The 27,174-nt window shown below is 43.2% G+C and overlaps 1 protein-coding gene across 5 annotated transcripts in view; it reads left to right on the top strand.

Annotated features, from left to right (window-relative positions):
- EPC1 (enhancer of polycomb homolog 1) overlaps nt 1-26,035 on the top strand; it is a 55,356-nt gene extending 29,321 nt beyond the window's left edge. For 2 of the 5 annotated variants that reach the window (XM_072328846.1, XM_072328845.1), the window contains 13 exons: nt 6,490-6,649; nt 7,984-8,129; nt 8,215-8,421; nt 8,820-8,968; nt 10,275-10,434; nt 11,721-11,894; nt 11,997-12,086; nt 12,173-12,321; nt 13,537-13,889; nt 23,622-23,740; nt 24,558-24,699; nt 24,827-25,193; nt 25,460-26,035. In XM_072328846.1, the coding sequence (XP_072184947.1) occupies nt 6,550-6,649; nt 7,984-8,129; nt 8,215-8,421; nt 8,820-8,968; nt 10,275-10,434; nt 11,721-11,894; nt 11,997-12,086; nt 12,173-12,321; nt 13,537-13,889; nt 23,622-23,740; nt 24,558-24,699; nt 24,827-25,193; nt 25,460-25,532 (2,229 nt within the window). In that variant the 5' untranslated portion in view covers nt 6,490-6,549 and the 3' untranslated portion in view covers nt 25,533-26,035. Of the gene's footprint in view, nt 1-6,489; nt 6,650-7,983; nt 8,130-8,214; nt 8,422-8,819; nt 8,969-10,274; nt 10,435-11,717; nt 11,895-11,996; nt 12,087-12,172; nt 12,322-13,536; nt 13,890-23,621; nt 23,741-23,789; nt 23,909-24,557; nt 24,700-24,826; nt 25,194-25,459 lie in introns of those variants that run through there. The other 3 variants (XM_072328843.1, XM_072328844.1, XR_011902814.1) reach the window with 3 other exon arrangements.
- Nucleotides 26,036-27,174: the final 1,139 nt, after the last annotated feature.

Below are 27,174 nucleotides of genomic sequence, written 5' to 3'. Positions count from 1 at the left end.
TAGATAATATTTCACTGAGCAGGTGTTTTAGATTGGGATTTGTAGCAGTGATCTGATTATTATAGTAATTAGTGGAATCTTTCTTAATTGCCTACTTATGAGACTGACATCCGTTGATTAAGGGAAGGGATCTGCATCGTTTTCTGCCACGTTTGAAATACAAAGGGGTGTTTGTAGGCTCTGCTGTAGGAACAAGAACAGATTTCTGTGTGGAATGATTCAGGGCATTGAGAGATCGTGCAGCTTCCATCAAAGTGAGGGGCTGCTTACCAGATGTCTGCACTCAAAAGTACCTGAAACAGAAAGATGGCTGCACAACTGCTTGTTGGTCAGGCTTTACTTTTCAGAGCAGACTATACGTTTCTAAACCTACAGTGTTCTTCAGGACCCATCACAGGGAGATCAGGGAATGTCGCTGCTGCTTGGTTGGCCCACAGTCCTTGTGTGCCGTTTTGATCATGTGTTCTTATTGTAGTCAAATGTAAGTGTTGCCTCTACATGCTACATGCTTTTCATGTACCTGGAGTCAGGAGAGTGGAAGCTTCTTATGAGCTTGTCTGCATAACTGTTGCATTGCCATTATCAAAGGTCAGATCTCTGAGCTGGTATTCAGTATTTCTGTGACTCAGACTGGTGTAACTCACAATAACAAGGGTGACTTTGGAGCTCTTCAACAGCAGTTGTTTGGAAACAAACTTGTCAGAATGTCATTGCTATTTTGTATGTTGTGTGTGGCTGGATATGCATGCAAGGTAGTAAAAGGGAATGTTCATGATACTGCTTCTGTAATAAGCTTGTTGCTGAGTGGGTTTGCTTCCAGTCCTACTGGAAGCTGCTGAAGCTTCTTGCTATTTTAAGTACTAGAAACATGCAAAGGAGATCTGGGGCATCTCCAGACAGTTTTCATTGATCCAATATGGTTCTTATACACTGGCTTGTGTGTTCTGTGCCTTTGCTTGCAGTTTTGCTGATGCTTGTCTGTCCCTGTATGGGCCCTTCCTATTGCTGTGGTAGAGAGTTACCACAGAAATGTGTCGTTGAGCCTGGGGAGGGCCAGGTAGAGATGGGAAAAGTAAGGGCTGGCATGTGGCAGAACTGATTAGCTTAATTTTGATGCATGTAATTCTCAGAGGTAGCTCTCTGCGCTCCTCCCAGTCTTATGTAAATGAATGATTGTTTAGTGGGTTGCAGAGCAACTAAGAGCAAGAGGAGGTTGAGTGAGTTAGTTATGTAGCTGTACTCCTTTCTGTTGTCTTTGTGAAAAGATGATTGGATTGAATTTATGGACACATTTGTTTTGAAGTAGGCTGACAGTCTGATCTGAGGCTACATTCTGTGACTGTGCAGGTCACTGAGCTTTTCCTGTTCTGAGGAGGCAGTGTGTGCACCCCATACTGAGAGATGATGCTGGGGCAGTGTGTGCAGTGCATAGGAGTGCCTCGGTAGTCCCTGCCCTGTGTTACAGGGTAGATAAGGATGGTCTCGGTTGGATTTCACAGCCATTAGCCGTGTTATGCCATTATCCTTTCACAAGTGGTCCTTGCTGATGGTGACTTGATATGACCAAGGTGCAGGAGCAGTGCTGCCCTGGTGATTTTAGCAGATAAGAGCCTTTACCTTACAGGCCAGAATCAGATGGTTCTTACACCACTTTGTCAGCTGTCAAGTGGCACGATGAACTCTACAGTTTTTGATGTTTCTGGTTCAGTGTTCATTTTTGTGTTGGAAATGAGCTGCTGTTGTTGTTGGCTTTTGTCTTGTGCGTTCATGTGTCCTTTTCATAATAACCTTCTTAAAACATGTTCCAGTGGCTGTGTGTGGTTCTGCTGCAGTCACTCCCCCCAGCAAAGGGAGTGAACTTGTGTCATTGAGCTGCTCTTCTCTACAGAGCGGACTTGAGAGTTGGCTCTTCTACTAACTTCTGCAAGCAAATGTGCCTTCAAGTTCCTCTTTAAAGAGCTCTGGGATGAAGTATTGGAAGTGTTAGGCAGTCAAATAGGAGAGAGATGCAGGAATCTACAGCAGGAATGTAATAATGCTGCACATTCTGTTCCTTTGGTGGAGCTGTTAATGACAGGGTGGTGTCACTTAGATCTTTTATTTATTCTAAATGCTTTTTGGTTATCGTACTTTGAGTGTAGCCTCCAAGGTGAGCTGCAGAGTCATCTCTGAGTAATCTCTGCGCTCTGTCAGTGCTGGTTTTCAGTGAGGAACTGTAACTTGAACTGTCTTGTTTCCTAAAACTTACTGGGCATTCCCAAAAGGAGCAAGGAAGCAAATAGTGCTCGTTCCCAGTTATCACCATCTGCTCAGCTCTGCTCACAGATGAGTTTCTAAAGGATTCCACTTGGTTTCCTGCATTATCATTTGTTGCTCCTCAGATCAGAAGTGAACAGGAGTTGGAATTCTGGTCAGCTGCTCTGTGAGCTGCAGTGATCCTGCTTTGTCAGGTGCCTTCAGTAACTACTTTTGTGCCTTGGGCTGTCAGTAAGAGATCCGCTCCTTGGTATTGCAGAGCGTGATTGCCATACTGATACAGTGAAAGTGGATGCAATGATAAATGCTGTATCTTAAGAATTAAAAGAATGGAAGACTATGGAATAAAGGATGGCGTTCATATAAAATTTAGCTTAGGAAGTATGCAAAGTACATTGTATCTTGCTATGTTCCTAGTAATCAGAGGGAGGGTGGTTGTTTCAGCGGGCTTTCCTTGTAGACTTAAATTAGAAGGAAACCAGAGGAGAGGAAAAAGGAGGAAATAATTATTGAGCTTCTGTTTATTTGAAGAAGTAGCAGAGTAACGTGAGATGCAGCGGTGAGTGTTGGAGTTCTGACTGCCCAGATACTTTCTGGACAGGAACCTGGAGGGTGCCGTGCCACAGTCATGGGGGTTGCACGAGGCAAAGCTGTTACCTTGTTACTTCTGTGCGTGTGCACTCCTGCTGCAGCCCTGCTGCTTTGAAGCTGCTTGACCTGGTGGTGAGCCATGGCAGGGAGTGCAGCTGATGGGCGGTGGGCTGGGGACTTTTTGCTTTGGTTCAACTCTGAGTAGCCTCAGACATGGATTGGATGAGCTTCATTGTCGGTGCAAAGTAGAAGGAATGCGGTTTGAGGAAAGGGGCCACGGCTCTGAAAGCAGCAGATCAGATTGGCGTCATAGCACAACTCCCAGGGCTGTATTTCCTTCGTGTCACGTGGAGGAAGCAACTGTGAGGGAAGCTTTCCTGGCTATGAGCCTAATGGGCTGAACACAGCTTGTGTAAAAATGGAAGACTTCGCAGCAAGGATGAGGCACCTTTGTGGTTAAAATTTTCTATAAATTGTATTTCTATAAAGAAACAATAGTAGGAAAAAAAGTCCATTTCAGTTACTACTTGTTAAACAGATGGGATGCATGAAAGGTTCAAGGGAAGCAAACAGAGGGAACAAACTGCTGGCTTATGTGTTGTGCAGTAGTTTGGTCTGGGCTGTACTAACAGGACGGAGCTGCAGTCTGTTTGGTGTCGCTTTGATACGAAGGATCAGTTGGCACAAGAACTTGCATGTGTGGAAACTGGGGTGTTGGAACAAATAGTACATGAATGTGAAAGTGAAAGGCTTGCCTCAGGAAAAGGAACAAGGTGATAAGCAGTGAGCTGTGAATGTGGTTTAAGAAGGGAATATTGTATTTGTACTAAGAGGAAGACTTGATTATGCGTGATGCTGAGCTGTTTAAAATGCTTGTCCAACCTTGTTCTTCATGAGTTTTAGGTTTTATTGCATTCAGAATTCTTTTTCCTTTTGTTTTTTTCCTGAAAGGATGAGTTTTGATGTAACAATGAAGCTAAAGAACTTCGGCTGCTGCCAGAGGGGATTCTTTCCCTCTCTTCCTGCTGTCCTGCTCCCAGAGCCAGTTGTTGGAGCACTAATTGCTTTGGGGGCAACAAGAGGAGAGTGCTGCTGCTCTGTCCATTCCCCTCCCTAAGCTGTGACGGATCAGCCTGGTGCAGTGCAGCAGTGGTAGAGAATGACACTGCGGGGACAAGACCACACCTCGTGGTAGTCAGCTGGTACCCAGGTTTCATTCTGACGTGACAGCTTTTAGCCTTGGAGCTTGGCTTAGCCACGTGAAATTCATGTCAGGGCTTCAGAGAAACAGTGAAACAATTCCACAGCTCTTCCAGAACTTCTGGAGGAGTCGCTCCATGGGATGGGGGAGGTCCTGCAGTGGTGCTGCTTTCAGGGCTCTGAGGAAGGTGGGAGTTGGGGGGTTCCATACTGGCAGCTTCACTGCATGTCATGATGGGTATGGGTGGCAGGAGGTGTTTGGTCCAGCAATCACCTGGAGAATAGAGTCTCTCTGTGAACAAAAAGCAGAGATTTGCAGATGTGAAACTGGGTTAATCTGGTCCAGCTTCCTTCTGTGACAGGCTGGGACCCGCTAGATAGCTGCCCTTGACTTGGTGGTTTATTCTGCTGTGCAACGAATAGCAACAGTGCCATAGAAACTGGGGGTATAGGGAAAGTGTAACTGGTTGGAAAACTACTTGGACATGGGTGTTTAAGGGCAAAGGTCATCAGGCTTCCGAAGAGCTCTGTCTTGAAGTGCTTGTTGCTTTGTTTGGGGAAGATTTGTGCTCTAGTATCTGTGTAATAAACCAGTGTAACATCAAGGGCAGCTGGCCTGTTTGATTCAGAACCGTTCTGGCAAACTGAGGTAACTGCTGCACTTTAAGCAGAAGGCTCCAGTTTTAGATGAATGAAGTGCTGCATTTGAGTGGGCGGAATCAGCTGTGCATCCTCACAGTGGAGGATGAGTGCAGAACAGAAACTGGAAGCTGTGGTAGACTGGTTGGCTGTAGTGTTTAACATGCTTTTGTGTTGTAAAATGAGCTTCCAGAGTTCCTATTCACACTTAATGATTATCATCAGGAGGGAGGTGGCTGAGCCACTAGCTGAGTTGTTGAAGCTCGGTGCAGTATCCCTGTTAGTAGTTCCTGTCCTAACACGGCAGTTTGGGTGGTAGGGAGGTTCTGGTGATAGTCTCTTGTGATGAAAAAACAAAGCAAGCCGTACCCAAGAATTCACTGTAATTCACTGTAAGTGCTGTGTCTCCCACGGGGCTGAGGTTACCAAATGCTATGAGATTGAGAAGGTCCTGTGAGCTTTGTTTGTGGCTGTTGTGATGTGGTGTCCCACAGTTAGGCTCTTCTCATAAGAGATGGCTTAGCGGGACAGATGGGGATGAACTCTGCAGCTTGTTTTAGCTCATCACTTCCTTCAAAGCCCTGTGAATTCTTGCACCAGAGCTATGCCTTGCAGCAGGATTTAGTTTGAGGCTGTGCTCTGCCTCTGCAGTTTATGGCAAAGCTAATTTTACAGTTTCTAATGTTGTTTTATTTGAAAGGTGATAATTGCTCGTAGAAGAGGGGTAAACTGAAGTCTGATATAAGTGTTATAAGGTGATACAGCTCAACACTGGTAGGTTCTTACTTCACTTGTGCAATCAGTTGCCCTCTCCCCCTTCCCTCCTGCTGTAGTTGCTGGTGTCAGTAATTCAGTAGCCAGCATTTTAGCATCCCACTGACAGAGCTGTATGGGCACAGCTGCATTGACTTACGGCACCTGGGAAGGATAGTTGGAATGCAGAAAGCAGAAAAGATGTTTTCCTGCTAGGGGAGAAGCACACTGTTACATTGTGGATAAGCTGCAGGTACCTGTGTGAGAGTTGTGTGTGTGCTTGGTGCTGCTAACTCAACAGGCTGAGCTGGCGCTACCTGCTGTCTTGTCAGACTCAATGGAAAATGGAATGCATTTCAGTGGTAGCATTAGGTTCTGGTAATGTGCAGCATTGCTGTCCTGTTACTCAGGCTGCAGTAGCAGTTGCAAATGCAGTTTACTTTTAAGCTTGAGAAAGTGCTGTTGTTTTCTGACAGCTAATTATCCTCATTGTGATGGTTTATAGTTATATATTAAGCACTGATAGGTTAGGAGGGGAAAAAGGAGTGATATAGAGCATTGTGATAAAAAGAATCAGCCGTTTAGGTTAATGGGATAAGTAGTTGTTTTGCTTCATAATAGAAGGTGCTGGCTGGCCTACTTGATGTTTTTCTGTCCTTGCTGTTGATAAATGGCCATAGCGAATAACAGAAAAAACCTGCTGTGAATATCTGTCTGCAGCTACTTGTTACAGTCTGTATGTCTCGCCCATCTGTAGTGTCTTTCCAGAAATATTAAGTATGGATTTATGTACGGTGGTGTGCCAAGAGCACGCAGCTTAGCTTAGGAACTGAAGTCTCCTGTGTTTGTGTAGGAGAGAGGGCTCCACCTACTGGAGACAGAGCGTGTTTGGAATGAGGCGTTTGATAAGCAGGTTTCTTACATCCAATCTCATGGTTCAGGAGTTGGACCATTTATGAGGAAGTAGGTGTGCGTCACGTTTTTCAAGTCTGAGCTCTGAAAATCTACTCTGAGCTTTTTTTAAACGTTGACTTCCTTTTATTTTAACAGGAACATCATCTCCAACGGGCTATCTCAGCACAACAAGTATATGGAGAGAAGAGGGATAATATGGTTATACCAGTCCCAGAAGCAGAAAGTAATATTGCATACTATGAATCTATATATCCTGGAGAATTTAAAATGCCAAAGCAGCTGATTCACATACAGCGTAAGTAAAGCAGTTGTTGGAGTCTCCACCAGGAACTTTATTTTACCAGCATATAGAGATTACTCTTAAATGCATTTTGAGCTCCTATCAAGTCTAGATTGCGAGAATTTATTTATTCCAGCACTTTAGTATGCACTCCCGTCATACCTCTTCAGAGGAATATTAAGTTGTTCAAGAAGTAGATAATTTCTTTCAATGTCTGTATGTTCATCCTTCAGTTTTAGTAATTCCACTGAGTTGCACGTGTGTCAGGGTGCTGTTGGTGCTGGAACATCGCAGCTGCTCTGCTTGGTGTGGACCTTGACATGAGCACATTACATTGGACAACTTTCAAAAACATTATAAAAGTAATTTCAAAACTGTCCTGTGTTGTAATTACCAGACCTTAAAAATAATCTGTTGTGTATGTACATAGGTGTAGTTATGTCTTGATAACTGGCTTAATGTTAAGCTTCTCTGTCAGTCTGATCTTCAGTAATAAGCTGAAGTAGCAGCAGAACAGCATGCTCTAATAAGCAAATGCAGAGACTAATACTCGGAGTCTTATATGCTGATACTAAGGTGCAGTTTTTTACTCTTCCTTTCCTTTTCTACTGGCAGTCTCTTAGTTGCTATGACAACATTCAACTGCATCTTTTAAAAGCAAGCGATGCTTTTCACAGTGTGGAATTCATCCTTAAGAAATTAGTAGTTCTTGGAAACCAAAGCAGTTGGCATGAAACTGAGAACCAGGGACGTTCTGGATGCTGAATGTTGTATTTTCAGAGGATATTGTGGAAAGCTGAACAGCTTGTTCTGCTATACATGATTTATATTTGAAGGTCCCTTGCTACAATGCACAGGAGATGCTATTGGACTAGTTTGGTCTGACACCTTTTTTATCACAAGACATTGTGATTTGTGAGGTCTCTGATACACTGAGCATGTAGTTCTCTAGGAGAGCTTCTTAATGCATTTAAGCTGGAGTCTTAACATCTGATGTGAATGCTACAACATGGACAGTTAAGGAACGTGAGATAGTGGTGGAAGGTTTGACCAATCCAGCAAATTCTCACTGGAAGTAATGGGGTTGAGTACCTCTGAATGTTTGGGACTCTATAAAGTTTTCATTAGTTAAAATGAGCATGTTTATGGAGATGTCAGTGTCTATCTTTATAACAGTCATGTAATTTATTTCAGTAGAAAGGCAGATGCTACTTCTGAGCAGTGTTAGCATAGTGTGCAAACATGGTTTTGCTTTTGTCTTCAGAAGAATCTGGCACGTTACTCCAGGTGCTGCTGTTAGAACGTTTCTGTAGTAGAACAGTGACTTGAGCTTAAATTGTATCATTCAGCTTTTAGTTTGGACGCTGAGCAGCCGGATTATGACATGGATTCAGAAGATGAGGTCTTTGTCAATAAGTTGAAGAAAAGGATGGATATCTCTCCTTTGCAATTTGAAGAGATGATAGACCGACTAGAGAAGGGCAGCGGTCAGCAGGTATGGTGTTGCTTTGAATAAGAGTTCTGAAATATGCTTTGTCTGTGACACCTTATGACAATGACATACTGGGTTTTACATTTAGCCAGTCAGCCTGCAAGAGGCCAAGCTGTTGCTGAAAGAAGATGATGAATTGATCAGAGAAGTATACGAATACTGGATTAAAAAGAGGAAAAACTGTCGAGGGCCCTCTCTTATCCCAGCGGTGAAACAAGAGAAGCGAGATGGCTCCAGCACAAACGATCCTTATGTTGCTTTTAGGAGACGAACAGAAAAGATGCAGACAAGGAAAGTAAGTAGATTAATACTTCCCTGTCACTTGTTTCTCTTCTTTTTCCTCCCTCTTGCAAAAGCTCTTACCTGAAGAGACAAACTTGTTAAGTAGTGTAAAATAATACAAGATTCCTTTTTGTTTGTTTGTTTTTTCCCTTTCAGTTTGCAAGGGGGAAAAAAAAAAGATGAAGCACTTGAGACCAGTTATTGAAGGAAGTTTATATTCAGTATTTCTCTCTAAATTGGATGCTAAACCTGCTTGTGACGGTAGAAAGCTGTAGCTGATTGGTAGACGCACACGTTTCTCTAAATTTGTTTTAGCACGTATTTTAAAAAACCAAATATTTACAGTTGACTTTAGTTCAGGTTTTGTAATTGAAATGATGTGGGAAAACATGGAACACTTTGCCTCTACAGAATCGAAAAAATGATGAAGCGTCCTATGAGAAGATGCTTAAACTGCGGCGAGACCTGAGTCGTGCAGTAACCATCCTGGAGATGATAAAGAGGAGGGAAAAGAGCAAGAGGGAGTTGCTGCATTTAACACTGGAAATTATCGAAAAGAGGTAATGTTTATTGCAGATGTGCTACAGAGAGCTTCAGAAACTGCTAGAGATTTCAGTTCCTCTGAATGTTTTATATAAGATGAGATATTGTCTTAGCAGAGAGATTTGCATTTTGTTTTGCTAACAATATGGCATATTCTATTCTCTTCTGTGACTCTGAAGAGCAGAATTGAATTTAGGGAGTTACTAAAAAAAAGCAGGCTGCTCTTTCACAATGGGTAATGGTAATGTGCTTTGTTCTATTGTATGTGTGTTGAAACATATTTATCTTTATGCCTTGTGTATTATGTAGGAAGGAAGGCCATAGCTTCAGGTAAATGCCTTTGGAAATGGAAGTGTTAAACTTCTTAACTGCGTAGATGAGGGACTTTCCTGTCAAAGAAAACAAACAGGCATTTCATTCGGCATAATGTACTGTTCTGGGAGTCGTTTCCAGCTTGTCTCTGTTGACATCCTGTTCGACAGCTGTGCAGAAGACCAAATGCTCCACTTTGTCAGTTGTCACATTCCCAATGAGTTGAGAATCACATTTGAAATGTAGGGTTGTTTGTTTAGTGGTTGATATTTAGAATCGGAATGGACTGCTCAGATTTAAGCCTCCGTGTTTGAAAGCTTAAAATGTTTTGAGTCAGTGCTGTAAGGCTCTAAAACAAACTGCTTGTGATTTAGTTTGAGTTCTTGGGAACATGAGCTGAGTGTCTCAGTCCTTTCTATCAGGTGCTCTTTTTTCAAGCTCTGACCATGTCAGTAGAGTTAGGACAGAGATGCACTGGCTTTTCTAAGCAAGTAACTCTTGAAGGCTGAAATGACTAAAAATCCAAACCATCAAATTAGCACCACGCACAGGTCTTGAAATGCAGTATGTTTCATGGTTCTGCATCTTACAAAGCTGTGCTATTGCACAGAAAGGATCTGTGAACAAGGTCTCTGCCTTCTGTAGAACAGCTTTTGTGATATTTTCCTTTTAAATGTTACTGTCCCCAGATGAGGAGGGAAAGAACTTGCCCTGTTCTTCATTCAGGTTTTTGTTTTCACTTCTTCCCTTTGCGTTGTCTTTGGGTGCGTTACAGACGGTCAGAACTTGGCATGGCAGGAAAAATTTGCGTGCTGTTAGTCAGAAACAACTGTTGCAGAAGAGAACTTGATGTTGACATCTTGGAAGTCCTTTCTACCCCAAATTGGAAGTGGTGTTACTCTGTGTTGAACTGTTGCATGTTGTTCTGTGATTTTACCAGACAAATGTTGTAAGTATTTAAAATAGTGTTGGTTTTTAATTTTTTAATTTTTTGTTTTTTTTAAACCACAGGTATAATTTGGGTGATTACAGCGGAGAGATTGTGTCTGAGGTCATGGCACAGCGGCAGCCAATGAAACCTACTTATGCTATTCCCATCATTCCTGTGACTAACAGCAGTCCTTTCAAACATCAAGAAACGATGGAACTGAAAGAATATAAAGTTAACAAAGTGAGTAGCATCAGTAACAGGGTTGTTAGATGCTGTGACATAAGCAAACCTGCAGCATCTTAGGATATAGCTACAGAAAATGTGCTTGATTGGGTGGGAGGTGGGAGCTCTTCCGTGCTGGAAATAGGCTAACAAAGCTGGTATGGTGGTAAAATGCTTTGTTCTGTTGGAGTAAAGAAAACCTAGAAACTAACAGAGTTCCACAGGACAAAAAGAGGAAGGATTTTAGATGAACTACAGACAGAAGGATGCTTGTGGTGCTAGTAAGCTTCTGCACTGGTTGATACTGTTGTTAGTCTGATAGTGTCCCTGGAGTTAGGGTATTGTGAATGAAGCTGTATTTGTTACCTAAATACTCAGTAAAGGTAGGACTGGTAAAGTCCTTAGTCTGTTGTAAATTCCTGTAGCTGTTTTAATCCAGAAGTTTGCTTGATTCAGTGCATGTATTTAGATGTGACCCACTGATTTTCCTTAGTGTGCTGTACATCTTTGTTTGGTTTTGTATTTAAGGATCAGGGAAGTTATCGGGTTACCTGACCAGCATTTTCTTCTTCCTGCTGGCTTTGTGCCATTTATGACACAGCTTCAGTACCAACAGCTGAGCATGTTAAACACATAACAGCAGAAAAGCTGAAATACATTTGAATTTTAAACGGGTTTCTTGTACCTTTAGAACATCCAGGAATTGTTTGGGATCTGACAGGATAGCTTGAGTCAGTCAATGCCTGCATTGATAGCAGGGTGCTGTATTTGGGATTGCTGTACTGTGCTCATAGATGAGTGATGCTGGGTTGATGCGGTGACTCGGAGCTTGAAAGATGCATGTTTATTGGGAACTTGGAAAATGCATTTGAACGTGCATGGGGAAATAAGTTCAGTTTTTGTTTTTGAAGATTCTGGATATCTCTGAGAAATTCAGCTTCTGCCTTTTAAAGCGTTACTTGGTTCTGGATTCCCCATCGCTGCAGAAACACCTCTGAATGTTACCCTGACAGCACTGTTGGGTACATTTTGGGCTACTATCCCAGAATATCGTATTTAGCTTGAGCACTGCTGTTCTATCTGGGATGGCAATGGAACAAATGGTGCTTAATTCCAGTTTATATATTAAACATTCCAGTTGATAGATGAGAGATAAAAATATTCTTGAGAGGTCTGCTTGTGTCACTATTAAGATGCTGGAGTGGGATGTTAATCTTTAGTTTGCTTATATGGTAGCTTTGGAGAGCTGCTGTTTGCGTCTGATTTACTTGTGTAAAAGTTGACTGCTTTTTTCCTTTCAGCAGGATAAAGCTGATGTTATTCGACCTAAAAGAAAGTATGAGAAGAAGCCTAAAGTCTTACCTTCGTCTGCTGCTGCTACTTCTCAACAGACGAGTCCTGCTGCACTGCCAGTCTTTAATGCTAAAGATTTGAATCAGTATGATTTCCCCAGCTCGGATGAAGAACCTCTCTCCCAGGTCGGATCTCTAGAATTCTCCTCTACTGTTAGGGAAGGGATAGCAATAAAACTCTCACACTAACTAATACCTGTCCTTGCCCACCCTGTGTGTGTTTTACAGGTTTTGTCTGGTTCTTCAGAGGCTGAGGAGGAAAATGATCCCGATGGTCCTTTTGCCTTCCGTAGGAAAGCAGGCTGTCAGTACTATGCTGTAAGTAGAAGTTCCTTGTGTATGTTAAGACAGCAGTTTGTTGATGGGGAAAATTAACGTGTTTAATTGTTTGTAATTATTTTAAGCCCCATTTAGACCAACCTGGCAACTGGCCATGGAGTAGCCCTAAGGAGGGAAGATTAGGAGATGTGCGTTACAGATACTGCTTAACCACTCTGACAGTACCCCAGAGGTGTATCGGGTTTGCACGAAGGCGGGTTGGCCGTGGAGGAAGGTGAGTGCAATGTAATGTTGTGATTGATTTTTCTGTTCTCACCAGGAAAAAAAATATATGTGTGTGTGTGTGTGTATAATATGTATATATTAGGTAACTTTGAAATGAGCAAATGCAGTAAACAAGCAAAAAAAAACCCAAACTTCAAAATATCACCATGTTGGTATTCTCGTGACTTCCATTTGATGGTTTCCTCAGCACGAGTGTCCCCATTTTTGTAGTGGAAGCTGCTTTAACGCTGCTTGCTGAACAGTTTCTCAACTTAGTTTATTGTCAGCAGTGCTGGGTTCCGAGGTGAAAACCAGCACATGGTTTCAGCTATAGTAGTTTTGTATTGATGTGGTTGGCATAGTTGAAGGTGACATAGTCTGTTTGGAGGTTGAAATAATAGGTTTTTGATGGAGGTGCTTCTCTTAATTCAGTCCTGCTGTAGGGGAGAGTTTTGGAATGATTTGTTAGAAGTGAAAGTAACTGTTAATTCTGCATGTTACCAAGAATCTTAAAGAATTCAAGACTGTTATTTCAAGCGTTTTACTTTTGACCTACTGTAATGATTAAATAGCAGTTATTAATCACTTGGTGTATAGGAGCACTTTGTGAACATTGTGTATCCTGATGCTTGTTTTCCAGTTTTTGTTTGTTTTTAATCATACTTGGGAATATTGTGATTGGCTGTTCAGATTTGCTTTGAACCTCTTAGTGTATTAACAAGTCACTTGAGGAGCTGCTGGTTCTTACTGTTTTTTTTCAGGGCACTTGGGATATGATAGCTTTTGGTTCTGTGTGGAGTGATGGTAGATGTTGACATATGTCAGTAAAGCACTTACATTGCATTTATTATAAGAGGGCACTTAAGTAATTAAGCATTTCAGTGTCCATTTCTATTGTGCTCAAAAAATGTTCAAACATGGCCAAGGACTTCTGCAACTGATGTTGCAGTGCCTCAGTAGCTTTACCGTGGCATACATTGGTTATTCATGCAGTAAAAGCTAGAATATAGACAGAAAGAAACTTCAGTGTACTTACCTTTAGTGCTTGACAGGAAGTATAGTCAGACTTGCTGTGCCTGTCATCAAAGATGGTATGTTCTAGTGTAGCTTTGTGGTTTCTGCTGCTTTACGTGTGTCTTCCCCGAGCACACGTGACAAGTCAGGGGCTTGTTGGTGTTTTCCTTTGGTATTTGCCTCTGTGTAACTCTGCGTTGTTTTCTTTTAGGGTGCTACTAGACAGAGCGCATTCGGACTACGATAATACATTTCATCAGCTGGATTTGGAAATGCTTTCCTCATCACAACACTCTTCAATCAGTCAATTTGCCAATACCTCAGAAACAAATACCTCGGACAAATCTTTCTCGAAAGACCTCAGTCAGATACTAGTCAATATCAAATCATGTAGATGGCGGCACTTTAGGCCTCGGACACCATCCCTACATGACAGTGACAATGACGAACTCTCCTGTAGGAGACTGTACAGGGGTATAAATCGAACAGGCACAGCACAACCTGGGACCCAGACATGCAGTACCTCTATACAAAGTAAAAGTAGCAGTGGTTCAGCACATTTTGGTATGTTTACTTTGACAAACTTGCTTTTAGAAATACTCAGCTTGGCTCAGAGAATCCTGAATATGGTTAGGGTGTGCATACTTCATTTTGATGCTAGCAGCCTATCTGTTATCTTTGCTGCACAGAATACATATTCTTAGTTAATGCTAACAGTAGTGTAATGCATCTCAAATTTCTGCAGACTACCTTAGTATATAGCTTTTAGAAACGTGGTTTAGGAACAGTTTTGTATGGGGTTAAAGTTAACCTGGAATATCGCAACTTTGACAATTAAAAACACTTGGATCTAAATTTTGATACAAATATCATGTTCTAAAGTTTTTGAGATGTGGTGGTTTGGCTGAGATGTTTGCATTTAAACCCCTGGTGTGTTTAGGAATTCTCACCTGGACGTGGTAAAACTAAATACCATCTGCCATCCCCAAAATAACCCCATCTACTGCCATCCGTGCTGTGTGTGAGTGCTCACAGCCAGCACAGCTCTGGGGCTGAGCACCTGTATATCCCATCAGCACGTGGCAGGTGGTGGCCTTTGTAGAACCCGCGTTATAGAACTGAGGAACTGACTGTCAGAGACCTTGAAACTTGCTGCGGTGTTGTTAGCTGTTATTGGAAGTGAAATGCTGTTGGGTAGCATCTCTGTTGGGTTCATCACAGCAAGAGGCTGGTGCTTACGTGGTTACCATACAGCTTAGGTAACTTGACTTTTGGTTGCTGAAATCTCACCTTTTGATGAGGTTTGATGAGGCGTCGGTAGGATCATGTTTTTCTTTCACTTCAAGTTATAGTTTTGGGGAAAAACAAACAATAAGAGGAAGAAGTAGTAGTAGGCTGTGTGTAGGTGCGTACACAGCTTCTGGGATTGTGGGATGCTTTGGAGACTTGCTGAAAGATATTCTGGTATCTGATTTATCCTGCTGCTCTCCTGTGTGTTTAGTCCGTTTCCTCATCTTAATTCCTTTTACCCCCTTGTGTTTTTTTTTTCCTGAAAATCGTTCCTTGTTTTTAGAATGCTTGGCTTTATTCTGCTCCCTTCTTTCATGCTTCCTCTCGATGCTGCCCTAGAGTTGGTCCTTATCCCCACCACAATCCTCCATCCCTTCTTTCTTTTATGAATCTTCTCTCAGGGCAATGTGTTAGGGCTGAAGCTGGCGGTTGTGATCCGAGTTTGGCTTTTGGTGTTTGATTTCAGGCCCTTCTCTCACATGAGATGTCATATCAGTAAACCAGGCCTAGAACTGCAGTATCATCTGCCCAGTGTCCGTCTGAACGTCACTGAAAGGAAACCAAACCCACAGTGGATCGGTAGTTTATTGTCTAGGAATGTTCTCTGAAATGTTGAAAGGCAATGCATCGTAATTGGAAATGAGACCTAACAACAATGAGCAGGTGGAGTTCAAAGCTTTTATGTGTGTGTGTGTATGCATACATATATAAGATACTTGAAGAATGGTTTCCTTAAAAAGATGGTTGGAATACTTCTAAATGGATGTAAGGAAGTGAAATTATTTCTGGTTATGAGTTCTGTACAAAGTTCAGTTACGTGACTTTGTATTGAAGCATGTAGAAGTGCCTGGCGTGTTGTGCTCATTTGTGCATGGATCTCTATAGAGATGGTTTATTGGTGTAAAAGAAGTAAATACTGGGAGCTTTAAAACTGTGGAGTTTAGATTCATGTGTATTCATTAGGTCTTCAATAGAGGGGTGAGATACTTGAGTCTGTAGTCACCTGTTAGCAGTGTGATGAGGTAGAACGTATTCCTGGAATTACTCATAATCTTTATTCCATTCCTATAGCTGTGTTTCTTCTGCTTCTATGTGGTGTAATGATGGTTATCTCGGGTAAGGAGTTGGAAAGCAGCCTACGGCTGTTCACCTTGGTGCTGTTCTGTTTCCTAGTGTTCTTTGAGGTTCTTCAAGCTTTGAGATGCCTCATCTATGCAGATTACAGTTTGTGTGTCTCATTGTGAGCATGGAGCCCATAAAGCACGTAACGTCTGTGCTGATTATCTTGGTATTACTCCCAAACACAACCTTACAGGGTGTTCCTGTTCCTCGTGCGTAGCAGATTTGAAAGCATGGAGATTATTGTAGGTGTGGATTCTTTTTATTGTCTTTAATTTTGTTTTTGTTTTCAATTCTCTGCTTTCTGGGTATAAGTCAGCAGGGCTTCCAGCCAGAAAATGACGGTGGAAGAATCTCAAGCTTTAAAAAGCCTTTTATTTCTTCACTGCTGCTTTGAGTTGTAGTCCAGCTGAATTGCTGATCTTTTGGGTTAAATTCATCTTGAGATTCCATAGTGGTTAGCAGAGGTGGCCGTGTTGCTCTGCTCCATCATGTGATGCGCTTTATCCAGTTCCATATGAAAGAAGCTTACAGAAATCAGGCATTTTCCACCTGGAGCAGTCCAGAAAGAAATGCTGCTTATGTCAAACAGCATCTTCTGTGGCCGTTTGTGGGCAAGTCTGTCATATGTGAGCAGCACAAGCAAGAAGGTGAGATAGTGTCTCAAGTCCTAAGAGCTGTGCTGTGACATGCCGTTCTTCTCTGGCTACAGGAGGCCTTGCTTTTTGTCCTGAAGACCTGGAGAGAGGTTTCCTCAAAGAGCCAGGAGGTGATTCGTGATGGTTTTTGCACCTGAAGAAGCAGGAGCTGTTCTGATACTGGTGGTCAAACTGCTCAGCATTTAGAAAAAATAAAGTATGGAAGATGGAATTGTTACCGCCAGATTTTCTGTGTCAACTGAGAAAGGGATGTCCTAAATCTCTTACAAGTTCCATAGAAGCATGGCTTGTACTACACGCGCCTTATGCGAAAGGTTAGACTTCAGCAGCAGGATCAAGTAGCCAAGAAAAGTAGCATCTGCTTTGAAGAGGGGTGGTCCTTTTTCATCTGGTTGAAGAACTAGGAAAGCAGCTTTCCTACCTTCTAACAAGAAAAGCTGATGGGAGGATTTTCAGGCATATATTACCCCAAGAACCAGTAAGAAGCAGGCAAGAGTATGAAAATGTGATTCTGATGGAGGACTGACTGTTCTTCAGTGGGGAGAACTGTTCACTCTGAATAAAATGAACAAAAACACTGAAGGAGCCAGTATTGATGAGTCTGTGCGTCCAGATTGTGATCTTTTAGACGTGGCTCTTGCACATCTTAATAATTTGGAGTATGCAGTAAGGGCAAGAATGTTCATCTGGATTATGTGTGTGCCAGAAGTTCATTTTGCATTGTGTTGGTTGATCAGTTAGCCAGGCAAATGGCAGGCAGGCGGTTATCCTCACACTGTGCTGAGTTCTGTACGCTTCCTCTTGAGGACTTGTTATTAACAACTGCATTGACTGTTTGAATGTCTCACCTTGTAATCCCTAGTCTGAGACCCTTATAACTGTGCAGTGTAGTTGGTTCTATCCCAGCCTTGTGTTTAGTGGGCAGGCTAGAGACATCTGTTACTAGCATAGATGGGAGGCTCTGCAGTGAGACCGGGCTTCTGTGGTGCGTTCTGTTCTTTCTGCCTTCCCATGGAGAAATTGGGTCTCTTTGGGGAGGTCTGTGAGTCTGCTTAGTGTGTACTGAGCTCACGGTCCTTCCTTTGAGAGGAAGCCTGAGGATTCTGGCAGAAGCCTTTCTGAAAATTCTAAGTTATCTCTGGTATTAGAGATGCTGCTTTACATGCAAACCTACGGAGCATCATCAAGGAATCCAGAATAGCTTACTTTGCATTTCCTGATGCAGATTATTTGCACTAAATTATGTGTTGATGTTTGATCACTTTGTATGTGAGAATTCCTTAGGAATAGTGTTAATCCCAGTACGCTTCAGTGCTTTTCAGAAGCAAGTTAAGATGTGCAAAATAAAGCAGGTTGGGCTGTGCGCACTGAAGGGCCTAGGGGGGATGGTGAGCTGTGCTCTCACTTACCAAGTGTTTGTAGCATTCGTGTCACCAGTTCTGTAATGGTGCTTGATGGATCACTGCTAATGTTAGCTAGTTTTGGTGCTTGTAGTGTTCTCCTTAAGGGTAACTGCTGCCCTTCCTGTGCCCTGCTACCTCCTACCTCCAGCAAAGGCACCTCCTTCCTAGAAGGAAGCTGGAGGAGACTTATCAATGTCTTTGGCCGTTCTTCATTCCAGAGCAGCAGGACCTGGTGTGTTTTTATTGCTTTTGTGCCATTGCTGGCTGTTCAGGTCTTTATTTAACCCTTGTATTTGTAGCAGTCTCCACACTGCTGTCTGCTTTACTGTTTTCCCTTTTCCAGACACTTGTTTTCTTGCGGGAGTGAAGTCCTGGTCAGTAAAAATACTAATAGCCCCTTTCACTCTTTGCCCCTCAGTGGTCGAGATGTTGAGTTCCTACCTGATGAAGCAGTGAGTTCAAAATGAGATGCCCTTTGGGAACAAAGGAGGTGTTTATAGCCTACCGTCGAGTTAGTTGGAGGAGGAAATCTGGAGAAGAAAACCTGTTTTTCTGTGACATGGTGTGACTTGGGGTGTGGATGATGAACAGGTGCTTACTGAAACATTTGCACGCTTGTCTCTGTGCAGAGACTTCGTAGTTGCACTGCTGCTTCTTGCTGAGCTTGAAGTCAGCTGGACTGAGATCTTGCTCTGAGTTGGATCCCTGGGCTTGTGGGGACTGTTACATTGTTGGCATTCCATGCACTAATGGTCACATTGACTGGAGTAGACTGTGTGTACCTTAAGTAGCCCGTGCTGTTCCTTGGGAGATGTCTATTTAGGATGATGGGCAGCCAGATATCAGTGCATAGCAAGCACTTCTGGCTTTCATTCAATGGTGAACAGTAAAAACCTTTGGTAGTCATTATTTTCTGATTGTTTTCCTCCCCCTGAGCAGGATGTACACAAATACGGTCTGGTATCTAGTTTATAACTTGTAGCTCTAAAATTGTAGAGTTCTGACAGTAGGAACTTCAGGTGGGGTTCTGTCAGGCTGAGATATAAGGCTGTGTTAGGAGTAATCAGGGACTTAATAATCCATGTTCTCACTGTGTCTTAATAATGCCTTGTTAACGTAAATTGATCTTGAACTTCTTTTTAGAAAGGGAAACGTCTTTGGGCCTGGTGCATCAAACATTAAATCACTCTGATGGCTCTTGGTCTCTCCCGTCTTCTGAATTCACTGGTGAGACCATGGTAGAACATGTTAAACCAGGCTGTACAAGCCAGGTAACATCTCTCATAAGACAGAAATGTTCTGAAAATGTGATGTTCTGGATTACTTAATATCGTGTGTTAGACTTGCTTTGCATGCAATCGGGTGTTAGTAACAACTCGCTGTTCTCTTGTACAGCAGAGATGTGCTGCTCCTGTGTATTTCTCTTAGGAAAATACTCTAACAGGAGATCCGGTTGTCCTCTTTCTTACGCAGTTCAGTAGTTATAAACTTAATCATTTGGAAGCCTCATTTGTGGGGTCTTTCATCTTTTCACCTGATCAGCTGCCTTTTTAATGGCCGTCACCTCAACCTGAAGGTCAGAGAATTCTCTTCAAGGAGGGCTACAGAGGTGTTTCCCCCCCCAGTATGATCTGAATGTTGCAGTTTTCCTACAGACATCTCACTTCTTGTGAGAACAGGTGCTTAACTTGATGTTATGAAGCAGCTGCTTTTTTTTAGTGGCTCTGAATATCTGGTTCTTCAGGTACTTGGTGAGCTTGACCCATTTCCTGAATGGTTTAATCAAAGCGTCTTCCATTCAGGTTAAAGATGGGGAATGCTATTAGAGGAACCAGGAGTACTTGCACGTTTTCTGCTCTCCAGGGTACATTTTCTGGTCCTTAGGAAGCTGATTCTTACAGTCAGTTTTCCTCAGTGTGTTCTCCTGCATCAGAGAAGCGGAGTAACAGCAAGCAGGATGCCTCGCAGTAACGCTGCAGGGGTGGTCAGGTGTGGGGCTGTGGCTGTTTGAAAACCAAGGCAGTTCTTTGGGATTTCTTCCTCACACAGGTGCTGCACTGAGCCGTCCTTCTAAGTGGCTTCAGCCTCTTCTGGGAAGGACTTTCTGTTTCAGAGTAATGAAACACATGCTGTGTTGTTTTGAGGCAGATGTACACGGAGTGCTGCTGTAAAACTAGAGAAATGAGAGGAACAACATGCTGCTATGAGCTGGTCGAGTAGCGTGCTGTTAAGGACTCGTTACTGCACAGGGTTTGTAACTGTTGCTCAGGAGATCTTAAATCTGTGAGCAGTCATTTATTCTGTCTGTCAGGCTCAGGAACTGCAATATTTCTTCCCTTGTATTCCTATCTGGGAACTCCTGATGCATCTCGATGCTCTTCCCATTCCTTTCAGTAATGTGTAAGCTAGAATACATGCCCCGTGTTTGCTGATGAAGTGTAAGCTCTCACGTTAGTGTAGAATTGCATCTGTTGTCTCATGCAGTTACATGGAGAAGGTAACAGCACAGTGTGTTGCAGTGACTTACAATCCTGACAGCTGTCAGTTCAGAAACGTACGGAGGTTTGATGACGTCTGTTCCAAACAGTGCTGCAGACAGGGGCTGGGAGCCTTTCCTGTGGCCTTGTCTCAGAGCAGGACTTGGGCTGCCCATCTCCTGGCAGCCTTCACAGCTGTGTGCTGCTCTGCAGGGGGTCGTGCCTGAAAGGCTCCCAGAATTGAAGGTTGGGGAAGGAGTTGGGCAACAAGTGTTAGCTGTGACAGTTCAGGTATCAGGATGTAATGATATTCTTACCTGTATTGCTGGTTGAGTTTTGGATGGATTCTGTGTAGGGCATGGAGCTGTTTTGTTGTTCTCTATTTTGATCAGTTCTGTAGTATTAAGCAGCCTAAAGATGCCCTAAATCTTAATGTTGTGGCCCCAACGTGCTGTGTGAGAAGACTGGAAATGCTGTGTTCCTGTCTAGGGCTGCTGAAGTAGTAATTTCAGTCCCTAACATGTTATTTGTAAATATCAAACATTGTTTTAGCTCCTTTTCGAAGCTCTGAATTTCAGCAGTCACTGGTGTTTAAAGTGTTGAGGATGTCCAGCAATAGCAGGATCATGGAACTGTACAGCAGTGCCTTTCTGAGTGAGCAGGAGCATTGGCTGGTAATTGAAGTGTGTAGGGGGGCTGTGGTCTCTCTTGTTGCCTGCTGCTTTGTTTTCCTGCTTTTAGTGGACAGATGATGACCAGCGTGTGGGTACAAGTGAAAGCAACGCTGAGTCTCGTTACTGCTGCTCACCATTATTCTTTGACAGGAGTGGGAGGTTTCCAGTTGTGCCCTGGTTCTCCTGTAGAAGAAAGATGGGAAGTGCTAATAAAGTTCTAGGAGAAAGTACTTAGGAGGCTGCATCTTTAATGAGCCATTTCACTGGAAAAAGTGATGCTAACCAGTTATCAAGTTTGGCACCTGGGTGACTAGGTCCATGCTGTTTGCAGGCAAGAAATAAGTGTTCTGTACAGTAGATACGATTAACGTACAATGAGCAGGTGTGTTTTTCTGGCCTGCAGTGCATTCTACTGAAATTGCTTGTAGAAAAGGGCATCTGAACCCTCTGGGGAGCTTTGGGGAAGTTCAGGGCTTTGCCTGCAGGCACATGTGGTCAGCACAGCCCTGGTTCCATCGTGCTGCTGCACTGAGGATCTCACCAGAGTGCCTTCCTTCCCCAGTTCCAGCTGCAGCTGTGTGCTACAGAAAGCTGGTCTGGAAGGGTGAAGTGGTGGATGTGCTTGCACATAAAATACATGAGCACTTTTTTTTCCTGTGTGAGAATGGTAATCCTCAGAAGCAAAGCCTCCCCATCAGTAGGGTTATATTTGAACTGGAGTGCATAATGCACTGTGTAAAGTGAGAGCAGGGCTGGAAGAAACCTACTGAGAGTGGAAGTTAATGGTGGATCTCAGCAGGAAAGGATGCAATTCAGTGTCCTGGTTTGTGGGTGTCCAGGAGAAGCAGTGATTGGGTTTGGGTTCTCAGTGTCTATAATGTGGATGTGTCAGAATGTGACAGTGAATCTGGGATAGAGCTGTAAATGGTGTTTGGAAAAGCCTTACTGAGTTTTGCCTTCAGTGCCAGAGGCACAAAAACGCTGCTGAATGTTCTAACTTGGAGCAGGATACCCAGCGGTGTACCTGGCTGTGCTGTCAGGGATGACAAGCAGGCAGGTGTTCCCATTGCGTGCTGAGGCTGCCCTTTGTGGTGCTGGATATTAAGCAGAAGTGAGAGAAGCAGTTGGATGCAGATGAGGCATCTGGAGTTCCTGCCGCTGCTGTTCCCTTCCTTAGCTGTCAGCATGCAGGTCTTTGTGGTAAAGCTTCCTGCTCTGTGTTTTCTGATCATTAAAAAAAGCCTGTTAGCAGGTGGTGGATTTCTTTACGTACAGTAGAATGAAGTAGTGAACAGCCAACACAAAATGCAGCTTGTGAATTCTAGGGTACTTTTAGTAAGGGATGTTAATTCTGAGCTGTTCCCCTAAATGTGATTCAGGAGGTGAAGAAACAAGGGCAGCTGAAAGGAGCTGTGCCTGTGAGGATAGTGGGATGGGGTTACTGCTTTGGCAGTCCAGGCCTGCTTTGTTCCTGCTGGCTGAAAAATCTGACTGAAATACAGAACAGTCACCTGAATGTAACAGCCCAATAAGGGCTCAGGATTTCGAGTGCAGAGATGGCAGAGTACATGGAAAAATGTTGCACTTTCTGGGGCCTTAAAAAAAAGAAAAAGGCTCCTCTGTGCGAAGGCAGGAGATGTTTTTTTGTGTGATAGAAAGAGGTTTTCTGACAGTGAGTGGGCCTGAAAGAGTACTGGGCAGGCAGTGATGGCAGTGTGTGAACAAGATGCGGGGGGTTTGTTGCCATACAGGAGTGAGCTCTCCTGAAAGTACAGAGTTCCTGTGCAGCTGAGGAGTGTGAGTGCTGCCCACAGCACCGACTGGGGAGCGTCTCTGTTACCCAGAGATGAAACTGAAGGAGAATCTTGAATGAGCGTCATTGGCTGAATTTGTTAAGGAGAGTCCGATTGCAGGTTTGACTTGCGGTGGAACTGAAAGCAGGTGGTTCTTTTGTTTAGGAGCTGTAAATTGAGAAAAACAAAAGATGTTAATGCTTTATGAAGCTAAATGGATGGCACTTCTGTTTTCCACTGGGCATCCCCTGTAAGCGTGTACAAACAAAGCTGTTCTTAGAAGGAGCTTTTTTCCAGGACTGGTGGGGTAAAATGGCAGTGGATTTGTCACGTGCTGAATGCTGGGCCACCACTCAGAGATCTTGGGAAGAAATGATTTGGAGTTAGAACCTTGTTTGATGTAGAGTCATAGCTAAACTTAAAACAGAAATGGTTCATTTCTCCTTTCATGCTGTCATCTGCGTAGCCTTGTGTTCATTTCCCTCTTGTATGGAAGCATGCCTTATTATTAATGCACGTAGCTTAGTTTAATGGATGGTGGCAGTTTGTGCCATTTCTACCCGTGAAATGTTAATTTAATATCACAGTTTTGTGTGGTTTTATTGTTCTTGGTTCTTTCCTTGCCCTCCCTTTTTTTGCTGCCTGGAGCACATACAGTGCAGCAGTGCAAGTCCATATATTTGCAACAAACAGCTCCAGGGTAGACTTAGTTTGGAAGAGCCTCTTGTAGGATGCTGGCCTTTCTGCTATGAAGGTGCTCTAGGGCTCTTAGGAGCTTGCTGGGGTGTATTTATGTGTGAAGGACTATAACATAGATGTGTTTATATACACAACACCTACCTATTTTGATATAGTATTCTCTCGTTTTATATTTTGTTCAGCATTTACAGCCGAACAATACCAGCAACATCAGCAACAACTGGCACTAATGCAGAAACAGCAGCTTGCACAAATTCATCAACAGCAAGCAAATAGTAATTCCTCTGCCAACACATCACAGGTGAGGGATTTGTCTGTGCTATGATTTATCCCTCATTGTTTCCCACCAGGGTTCATCTCTAATTGTCAACTGTTGCCATAGAACCTTGAAACTAACCAACAGGAAAGTGGCTTTCGCCTGAATCTACATCATAGCCATTCTGTAAAGTGTTTAGAAGGGACACTGCAGGTGAGTGTGGCAGGCATTGCCTCTGCTCCCTCTTAACAAAAAAAAAACAGATGGGTCAGTCAATTAATTAAATACTCGGAGCCTTAGGAATATGGATTGCAAAGATCTCCAGCCGTGTCGTTACCCTCTTGGCACTGGGAGACTTGAGAGCCGGCTATTTTCTTAGTTAACAACTAAAGCTAGCTTTCTGAATGTGTCCTTTGTGCAGATGTGGAAGTGTCTTAACGTTCAGCAGTGTGTGGTGTTTGCACTGAGGATGGACACGTCTTTAAAAACGTTCAGAAGTTACTGGCAATCTGAACATCTGAGGCACTGAACTGGGTTTGGAATTTCATGAGAACAGTTTGACCTGTAAAACAACGTTGTTCCATAGAACCTGGAAAATAAGTTTCTTTGTGTTCTATTAATAGTTGTGGGGTCTTTCGTCTCTGTTGTGTCACGGAGCTAAAATTGCATAGAGAGATCACAGCTCTTACCTGCTTGTACCAAATGTCAGCAGTTTAGCCTTGCGAGAATGACTGGGCTGCTTGTGATGTACGTGGATGGATTTCTGTTTCACTAGTTTGTGCGTAGCTTTAAAATGAGGAGAGTACTGAGGGAACCCCTGGGAGCCTCAATCACAGATGTGTGCCACCATTGTTCTTTTTAGGGTTTTGTTTCCAAGACACTGGATTCTGTTAGCGCTCAATTCGCTGCTTCAGCTTTGGTTACATCAGAACAATTGATGGGATTCAAAATGAAGGATGATGTGGTGCTTGGAATTGGGGTGAATGGCATTCTTCAAGCCTCAGGTACGGAGCTGTTTGCGCAGAATTTGATCGCGTCTTGTGTTTTATTAGAGTTGTGGAGATGAGAGTTTCTGTCTGGGCTTGAGGAACTTCTGCAAATCGGACTTAGTGCTTTGTTTCTCTTTTGCAGGAGTATACAAGGGCTTACACCTCAGTAGTACTACACCTACAGCACTTGTCCATACAAGTTCATCAGCAGCAGCAGGTTCAGCCTTGCTACAGCCTTCAAATATAACGCAGACTTCAAGTTCCCACAGCGCACTGAGTCACCAAGCATCTGCTGCCAATGCTGCAACAACTCAGGTTCTGATTGGGAACAACATCCGATTAACTGTACCTTCATCAGTTGCCACTGTAAACTCTATCACCACGCTCAATGCACGACATATACCTAGGACTTTAAGTGCTGTTCCATCATCTGCCTTAAAGCTGGCTGCAGCGACAAACTGTCAGGTGCCCAAGGTTCCAGCTTCATCCTCTGTGGATGCCGTACCAAGGTAGGCTTTGCTCTGCTCTGTGTCTGTTTTTCAGTCGTTTTGCTAGAAAAAGGTGTTTGTGGCAGAGCAGCACTGGGTCGGGCTGGCTGAACGTTTCTGTGGGAGCGAAGCACAGTGTAAATGTGGAAGTGTAAGACAAGGGTTATTCAGGAGTTGTGCTGCTGTTTGTTTTTCAGTGTGATGCCTTTAAGTCGGTCGGTTTCAGCAGCCGATGAGCAGTTCTGTTTTCCAGGCTCGCTAATTCGTTGTCGTTGTTGTTTCAACAGGGAAAACCATGAAACAGAGAAGCCAGCACTGAACAATATAGCGGACAATACAGTAGCAATGGAGGTGACGTAGTTTCCGTAGAAGTGGAACTGCAGCCTTGGGAACTTGTTTAGGTGCTATGCATCAGTAGCATTTTGAATGCAAGGGATGATGGAATGCCGCACATTGCGTTTCCATGGCAGCTGTGGGGACTTGACAGCGATGCACATCTCTCATGCTTTGGTTTTTCTTTTCTTACTGTTAATAGGAAAGAATCAACATCTGTAAATTAACAATACAGCAATTATCTGTACAGTACTGCATATTTGTAATACCCTTGTATATATGTTACTTGAATACAAACCTGTTCATTTGTGATGCTTTGCACTTGGGGTTGGGGGGAGGGAGGGAAACAAACTGCAACAAAGTAAGAGTGTGAGATGTGAGATTGTATAGAGATGAACAAGTGTCATCACATCATGTGCATGGTGCGGAACCTGCTGTTTTATCTATTTATTGTGCCGTGTTTACAGTTTTTTGTACACTGTACCTTCATTGGTTCCTGTGCTGTAGTAAATGTGTTAGGTAGCTGTGGACTCCTTGGTATTTTGTAAATGGTATAACATAACTTGGTTCCCCTCTGGGTCCCTGAGTTTTCTGTGTATCATGTGAAAAATGGTGACATACATACAGAACTTATAAAAAGGCATCAGTTTAACAATGGGGAATGTACTGTTTAATGGGGATCTTCCTGTTAGAGTATCGTAAGGCAAGTAACAAGCTAATAATGAAGTCTGAATTCTCCCATCCCAGCTTGTCCGCGGGCACGCGGGCAGTTCCTGGTACTTTAAGCACTAAGGTTATGTTGCTGCTCCCCTCGTTAGTCCCATTTCCTCGCACACCAAAAAGTGTTAAGTATGCAAATGGAGTCCTTACAACTGGAGTTTTTATGTTGTCTCGCCCTTTTTGAAGACATTGTATTTTTTTATTGTATAACTGTTTTTAAGACTTCATTCTTTACTTGTTCTTAAGAAAAGGATATAAGGGAGAAGAATGCAGTAATTGCTGTACGTGTATCATCATTCCAGTTTCTAAAACAGCCAGCTTTTTTCCTTTTAAGATTCTCCAGAAGGCTGCAAGGCCAGAACCACAACTATCGGGTGCCTTCCTTTGGAAATATTTGACCTCTCTTCTGTGAAGAGAATGGTACTTAACAGACTACTATTAGTGCTTTGTCAGTACCGAAGTCTGAATGCCCACTCCAATGGCATACATTATCCTTAAGGTTTTTAATCCCACCTGGAAAAATTGTGACAGAACTCTCACAAAATAAACCCAGGGCATTACATGTTGACAACAAAGTGTGCTCGTGCTTTTCTTTTTCCTTTCAGTTCAAGTTCTGTAACCATTCTTGCTCCTTGCCAAACCATTTGGTCTCTTGGGGTGGCCATCCTTGCAGTTCAGAGAGGAAGTGGTGATATGAAGACAGCTGTCACAGCTTCCACCTGCTCTTACCAATAAAGAACGTGGAAAAATAGGTATTTTCTTACTGTTTCTCTAGGAGCTGTCACAGCTGTTAGAAAGCTGTTGTATGAAAGGGAAGGCAGTAATTGGTTCCTTTTTGGTTGACTTTTGGTTTTGTTTAAAATTGCCTGTTCAGACCCAGAAATGGAGGTGGGAGTTTTGTGGTATGGGGAGATGATGGTATTTTTGGGTACACCTGCCCTGCCTGCCA

The sequence above is a fragment of the Excalfactoria chinensis genome, chromosome 2, assembly GCF_039878825.1.
Source record: "Excalfactoria chinensis isolate bCotChi1 chromosome 2, bCotChi1.hap2, whole genome shotgun sequence".
NCBI classification, from domain to species: Eukaryota; Metazoa; Chordata; class Aves; order Galliformes; family Phasianidae; genus Excalfactoria; species Excalfactoria chinensis.
Note: the sequence above shows the minus strand (reverse complement) of the source record. Positions and strands in the feature narration are given on the sequence as shown.